The sequence below is a fragment of the Tachysurus vachellii genome, chromosome 16 (assembly GCF_030014155.1).
Source record: "Tachysurus vachellii isolate PV-2020 chromosome 16, HZAU_Pvac_v1, whole genome shotgun sequence".
Lineage (NCBI taxonomy): Eukaryota > Metazoa > Chordata > Actinopteri > Siluriformes > Bagridae > Tachysurus > Tachysurus vachellii.
This window is the reverse complement of record NC_083475.1, coordinates 1592753-1600020: the sequence shown is the minus strand read 5'-3', so window position 1 is coordinate 1600020 and position 7268 is coordinate 1592753. Positions and strand designations below refer to the sequence as shown.

Sequence of the window (7268 nt, the reverse complement as noted above, 5' to 3'; positions counted from 1 at the left end):
CAGTAGTTCAATAGATTTCAGTAGATCTATTCAGTAGTTCAATAGATTTCAGTAGATCGATTCAGTAGTTCAATAGATTTCAGTGGATCTATTCAGTAGTTCAATAGATTTCAGTAGATCTATTCAGTAGTTCAATAGATTTCAGTAGATTTATTCAGTAGTTCAATAGATTTCAGTAGATCGATTCAGTAGTTCAATAGATTTCAGTAGATTTATTCAGTAGTTCAATAGATTTCAGTAGATCGATTCAGTAGTTCAATAGATTTCAGTAATTCTATTCAGTAGTTCAATAGATTTCAGTAAATCTATTCAATAGTTCAATAGATTTCAATAGATTTATTTAGTAGTTATACTGCTCACCATTTACATCAAGCATCCTTTCAATAACACCATTTAATTCTTTAACATTAATACATCTACATTATCTAAGGTTTATTTGATCCATGCATAATACACAAGTCCACACATATGAGCAAGAATGAAAACGTATAATAATAATAATAATAATAATAATAATAATAATAATACTTTCATCTTATGATTGTTTATGTTAGCTTAATGTGGGTAATATGTTAGTTTAATGGGACTATATTGTGGCTCCTTGCTCATTATTTCGTTTATTACTACTCTGAGGATGTGTAATACTATAAAAACACTATAAAGAGTAATGAAACCGTAAAATAAACTGTGATTTTTCGCCATATATTTGTATAATGAGTAGTTTTGCGGCGCGCGCCCCCGCGCACAGCTCCGCTGGTCGGGGTTGCGCGTCCCAGCGGCTACGCGCGGCTCGTGCACGGCCGCTGCTGGCTGCTCCTCAGTTGTAGTGTAGACATGGCGGCGGATCTAAACCCCGACTGGCTATCTTGCTTACCTTCTTCTTGGAGTTACGGGGTGATCCAGGACGGAAGAGTGTTCTTCATCAAGTAAATATCATGTGGATTTAAACACCTTTGGGTGTTTTTGGGGCTTGAATGCGAGCCTCCCGTGGACGAGTGTTTGTTTTTTACATCATGCTCTTATTTCTTTTTCACCCAACAGCGAAGAAGCAAAGAGCACGACTTGGCTTCATCCTGTCACTGGTGAAGCGGTGACCACTGGGCACAGGAAGACTCCAGGTAATAGGGTGTGTGTGTGTGTGTGTGTGTGTGTGTGTGTGTGTGTGTGTGTGTGTGTGTGTGTGTGTATGTATGTGTGTGTGTGTGTGTGTATGTGTGTGTGTGTGTGTGTGTGTGTATGTATGTATGTGTGTGTGTGTATGTATGTATGTATGTATGTATGTGTGTGTATGTGTGTATGTATGTATGTATGTGTGTGTGTATGTATGTATGTATGTATGTATGTATGTGGGTGTGTGTGTGTATATATGTGTGTGTATGTGTGTATGTGAGGGGGGGTGACCACTGGGCACAGGAAGACTCCAGGTAATAGGGATGGGGGGGATGGTTGTGTGTAAGGGGGAGGGGGGAGAGAGGGAATGGTTGTGTGTGGAAGAGGGGGAGAGGGGGGGGAAGGGGAGAGAGAGGGAATGGTTGTGTGTGTGAGAGAGAGAAAACAGAAGTCATGACGGAATTCTGCAGCAGTCACAGCAGCAGTAGACGGACACACACACACACACAGTCCCGAGGCTTTACACGTCCAGGGGTTTGTCTCTGGCACCCAGTCACGTTTCACGCTGAACCGTCAGTGTGGCTGCTTTGATTTAATCGCAGCGTGTATTTATCTGACAGCACGAGCACGCACACACACACACACACACACACACACACACACACACACACACACTTTTAATGTGGCCTACGCGTTGCAAAAACCCCAGCGACTCTTCTCACGTCTGTGACTGAAAGCCCAGACCTTCAGTTGCCTTCCTCAGCAGATCTGATCAGCCGTTCGTGTGAGCCGCATGCTGTGTTTGTAAACAGAGCAACTCGGTTCACTTCCGTTCAGGTGCCAGACCTTGTTGGTGTTGGGGTATAATGCTGTGTCTGAGTGTTACCTTAAGCACAGCTAAAGAGCACAAGCACTGCAGATCTGGGGCTTCAGGACGCTGTTGCTCTCCTTCTCCAGATGCTACATCAGGCTAGCTCTTCTAAACATGGAAGCCTACACCATGACAAGAAAATGGCTAATTTTTCTTTTTAATTTTCTCCCTTTAGATTTACCAACCGGATGGGAGGAAGGATATACGTTCGAGGGAGCGCGCTGCTTCATTAAGTGAGTTTGATTTGGAGCCATTCACTGATCTTCCTCTCATCTCATGTTGCTTTTTTGTGTCTGATTAGAGGCTGTGATTTTAGAACGCCGCGCCCACACACACACACACACACACACACACACACTCTGCCGCCCTTGTGTCGTGTCCCATCGTGCACTGGAGGCACTCTAGAGAACTCGTGCTTCCTTTCCTGGGTAAAATCAGACAGCAGTGTTCCTCTCCTCATAGTGACTCAGTTGTGGGTTTGGCTGAACAGGTTCTTCTTGTCGGTCCTTCTCTCCCTGGGGACCTGATAGTTATTAATATTCAGTTTGCAGACTTGTGCAAAGCCCGTTTTTAAAATCTGCACCAGACCATCAACTCTGCAATGCAAATGCGTCCATATTACACCCTCCTCTGATCACACCGAGCTGTCATAAAATTTCTGTTCCAGGAACAAAACGAAGCCATGTTTTACTGCATGTGTGGACTAGTAGCTCATGCATGCTCGAAAAGTGGCAGGAAGCCAGCAGGTGACGCCACAAACTGATTTGCATGCAGATGTAAAGTGAACACTAACTAGTCATAGTTTATTGTTTTATCTAATAAAGAATTCTTAAACTATTTGTATTTACAAAAGACTGAGATTTTGGACAAGGTAGACACAAGTAAGTGGGAGGAGTCAGAGATCAGACACACCAGAAGTGGTTACAGATGGATTAATGTGGCTTTAGTAGCAAGAAAAATGTTTAATACGTCCAAGGGTCAATGGAAACATTAGTCTTTGGTGATTGGACGTTGGGAATCTTTATTGACGATTGACGATATATACGGCTAAGTACGGTGACCCATACTCAGAATTTGTTCTCTGCATTTAACCCATCCAAAGTGCACACACACACACACTGTGAACACACACCCGGAGCAGTGGGCAGCCATGTATGCTGCGGCGCCCGGGGAGCAGTTGGGAGGTTCGGTGCCTTGCTCAAGGGCACCTCAGTCGTGGTATTGCCGGCCCGAGACTTGAACCCACAACCTTAGGGTTAGGAGTCAGACTCTCTAACCATTAGGCCACAACTTCCCCCAGAGATTGGACGTTGGGAATCTTTAGAGATTGGACGTTGGGAATCTTTAGAGATTGGACGTTGGGAATCTTTAGAGATTGGACGTTGGGAATCTTTAGAGATTGGACGTTGGGAATCTTTAGAGATTGGACGTTGGGAATCTTTAGAGATTGGACGTTGAGAATCTTTAGAGATTGGACGTTGGAAATTGAGTGAACCTGCCCTCTCACCTTGTGTACCCTGCCGCAGTGCTGTGAGCTGCTCAGGACAGTTGCTCAGGAATAAGAACAGACTGTAAGAAAAAGAATGTCAGGACGACTCGGGGATGGTGGAATATAAAATGGCACTGATTGTCTGGGGAAGGTTTGTATAAAGAAGGAGAACTTATTTGATTTGTTTGTACACTACACACACACACACGCACACACACACGCACATACACACAGAAAAACAAACCAAATATCAGAAAGAAAATTGGCTGTATACAACAGAAATATTCCACAGGGAATTAGAAGTGAAAAAAACTTTTGCGAGTGTGAACTCGGACATCCCCCAGTCACAACAGATCTGGCGCTCAGTAAATTATGAGATTATTAAGTAATTATATAAAATGTTATTAAATGTCTTATAAATGGCCGTATAACTACGTATCATTTAAATACTTCTTTAAAACAGTTGCTGTATGAATGACAGCAGACTGGATTTGTCTGGTCCAAACTGCTACAGCTCTGTCCTTTGGCCTTGTCACTTTGTGCAAGTCTGCTAATGATCTGATTAGCGAATTAGAACCAAAGAACAGGTTGATATAAAGTTTGACTCTATAATCTTAGGGAGAAATTGACAAACAAACATGATAAATGTTTGTCCTGCATCATTTGTTAGTGATTTATTCCATGTCCTGATAACTGTATCCTCTCCTGAGGAATCTTTAGATTGATGCTGGACCCGTGACCCCCATTTCCGCCACTCTGGTGGTTTTGTGTGCGTATGGTGGTCTCTTTAATTGCCCTCCACTTCCTTTTCCTGTGTGATTGAGTCAGTAAGTGATGAGAGTGATTTGTGGTCTAGCCCTTCCCCCTGCACCCCCCCTCATCCCTCCGCAACTACTAAACGCTCGTCTGGGGCGATTGGGCTCGGACAACAACAAACAATCACTTTAATGTACGTTCCCAGGCCGGGCGATGAAGGTGCTCGGCTCTCTTTCTTCCTCCAGCAATTCTTCACCAGATAAGAGACCTTTAGTGTGGAGAAGCAGCATATCAGTGTCTCCTTTACACCACAGAGCCCCGGTGTGTATTCCCCGGTGATTCTCAGAACAGCATCAATGGCAGAGATGCTCAGGGCCGTGCAGTACTCCTTTGCTTGGCTGCACTTTATTCCTATATTGTGATGGGATTATCTGTAAATGACTAACCACAAAGCATGTACAGATTCCAGCAGGCTGACTGTTGCTTCCTTAGAAGTGTTTGTGTCAATAATGGAGAAGAATAAAGCTTTATGTTGATCTAGAAGTGACTCTAAGCCTAGTGACAAGAGATATGACAAGCCACATCTTAGCTCAGCATAAAAGCCCAGATCCTGCCAGCGCCCTTTGACCGGAGACTGTGTGCACCGCAGAATTCCTTCAATTACAGCAGCAGTAGATGGCAGACAGCCAGAGATGGAGAAGGATATGGGACCATTCATTACTCCAGCTTGGAAATAAGGCCCATGAACACGTGGCTTTCTGTATCTTGGTCAGTCAGTTTTGCACATCGCTGTGCTTTCAGACGTGCCGTTTGTCTGCTGTTCACTCCCTAAATTGATTTGGCTGTTGTGCAGAAAAGCCATGTCCCTTTCTCAGACTCTTCTGTCATGTGGTCTGAAAAGCACACTGCAGATGCATATTCATCACATTGCAGTCTGAGGATCTGCTTTTTTTTTTCTTCCAATGTCACCTAGGAACAGTATTGTGATTCAGAGATTGTCTTCACAGCAGCTGCTCTGCAGGAGCTCATATGTGATTCCTTCTGTCCCTCTTGTTCTCTGGTCATGGGAAAAGATGATGTGGAGTGCGATGGAAGTGTGTGTGTGTGTGTGTGTAGACGAGGATGAGCGAAGGGTTGCATCACAATGCTGTGGGTTAACGTTCAAACTGAAATCCATACCCGCTTCTCCTGCTAGGGTTGCTTTGTGGTGAAGTATTCAGATCCTTAATGTCTCTTTATTGGGTCAATTTCTTCTCATGAAGTGGTTCAGTTGAAGGTGTGTTAATTACACGATGTGATGATATAAAGTTTAGTTAACCAGAGCACTGCACCTAGCTACTGATCACCTAGTTAATTAATCATGTGCACATTAGAGTTCTCTTTATAAAAAGGTTCCTTTTATCTAAATATTCTTTCATCTACACTACGGTCTTGTTGCTTGTGAAACCCACAGAGCTTCTAATAAGCAGAAGATCCTGACCTGGTCCACAGGTGTGTGTTTTTGTTAGTGTTCACGCAAAATGGCACCGTCAGCCACTGAAAATGAAGCTTTTCAGAACTTCCTTCCACAGAGGAGAAATGTTAAAATCTATTTTCAACCTACAAACTAAACCAAACACTTTCCTTTCGGCCCTATCCTAACCCATTTCTTACGAAATGGTAACGAACCCATTCTAGAGCTAAACGAACCCATTCTAGAGCTAAACGAACCCACTCTAGAGCTAAACCAGCCCACTCTAGAGCTAAACCAGCCCACTCTAGAGCTAAACCAGCCCACTCTAGAGCTAAACCAGCCCACTCTAGAGCTAAACTATCTAATTCTAGAGCTAAACTATCCCATCTAGATCTAAACTAGCCCACTCTAGAGCTGAACTAACCCATTCTAGAGCTAAACTAACCCATTTCTAGAGTTAAACTATGCCACTCTGGAGCTGAACTAACCCATTCTAGATCTAAACCAGTCCATTCTAGAGCTGAACTAACCCATTTTGGTGCTAACTTGCCCTTTCTGATGTAGTTATTTTGTAGTCTCTAGTTTCTTATACTATAAGATCTGTAATTTAGTTTTTTTACCCCCTCATGTGGAGATACCTGATTGTGATGTGCACTGGTCTGCTCCTGAGCCCACCAGTCTGGGGCAGAGATTTGGTTAAGCCCCCAAGAGTAAGTTTAACCTTAACCAGAGAACTGTATTATTCAGCTGTTAAGTCTGGGTTAAGAGCTGTGTGTATGAGAGAGAGACAGACTCTGGGCTTCTGGGATTATCTGTCCAGACCAGAGGAGTCTTATAAACACCTTGTACCTTTAAGAACTGGCCAGAGGAATACAAAGTGAGGAGGTGTTTATTCACTGCCATATCAGAGACAGCTGTGAGCTCTTAGTGAATATCGTCCGAGTGTAAGAACATGTACAGACCAACACTACAGCACACTAGCGCTGCTTTAACACGGACAACAACATAACTGATAAACACGTAGAATATTTAGGGCTTAAAGGCTCATAAAGGGGACGATTTTATATGAACACCTGTTAGTTCCATGCTGCTCTACGGATAAACTAATGTAGTCCTAATATTATTAGATTAGAACATATTGGAATTCACAAGTAAACCCAGTTGTGTATGTAAATGTAATCTACACAACTGAATAACCAAACATTTCAGCGCAGGCTTCTGTGTGGAGAATATTAACATTTTTCCCTTCAAAGATGGAAAGCGAGGACAGGATCATTACCACAGGCACATCAAGCGTGACGGTCTGTGTAAAACGTCTCTTTAATGTCAGCACAAATGCTGAGGATACAATCTACACCAAATCACTGCTCGCCAAATCAAAAGGGGTGGAAAAAAAAGCATCAGGAAGCTAGCGAGGTGCTGCTGAGCATCTGAGGCGCCGGCAGCCATGCTGTTTGGCACTTGGCTGAATAATTAGGAGTGGATTTGCACTCGCTTTAATGTGAACTACATACATTCCCATAATTCTCTAACAATTCCCTGGTCCTTCACTTGGTCTTCCCTGTTACTGAAGCTACATGCAGCTCCTC

At 43.3% G+C, this 7268-nt stretch overlaps 1 protein-coding gene across 6 annotated transcripts in view; it reads left to right on the top strand.

The window, feature by feature from the left end:
* Positions 1-754: 754 nt before the first annotated feature.
* The window catches only part of plekha5 (pleckstrin homology domain containing, family A member 5), a 64600-nt gene continuing 58086 nt past the window's right edge, over positions 755-7268 (top strand). For 2 of the 6 annotated variants that reach the window (XM_060889307.1, XM_060889306.1), the window contains exons 1-3: positions 760-926; positions 1042-1118; positions 2157-2214. In XM_060889307.1, coding sequence (XP_060745290.1) covers positions 835-926; positions 1042-1118; positions 2157-2214 — 227 coding nt within the window. In that variant the 5' untranslated portion in view covers positions 760-834. Of the gene's footprint in view, positions 927-1041; positions 1119-2156; positions 2215-7268 lie in introns of all 6 variants that reach the window. The other 4 variants (XM_060889308.1, XM_060889305.1, XM_060889311.1 and 1 more) reach the window with 3 other exon arrangements.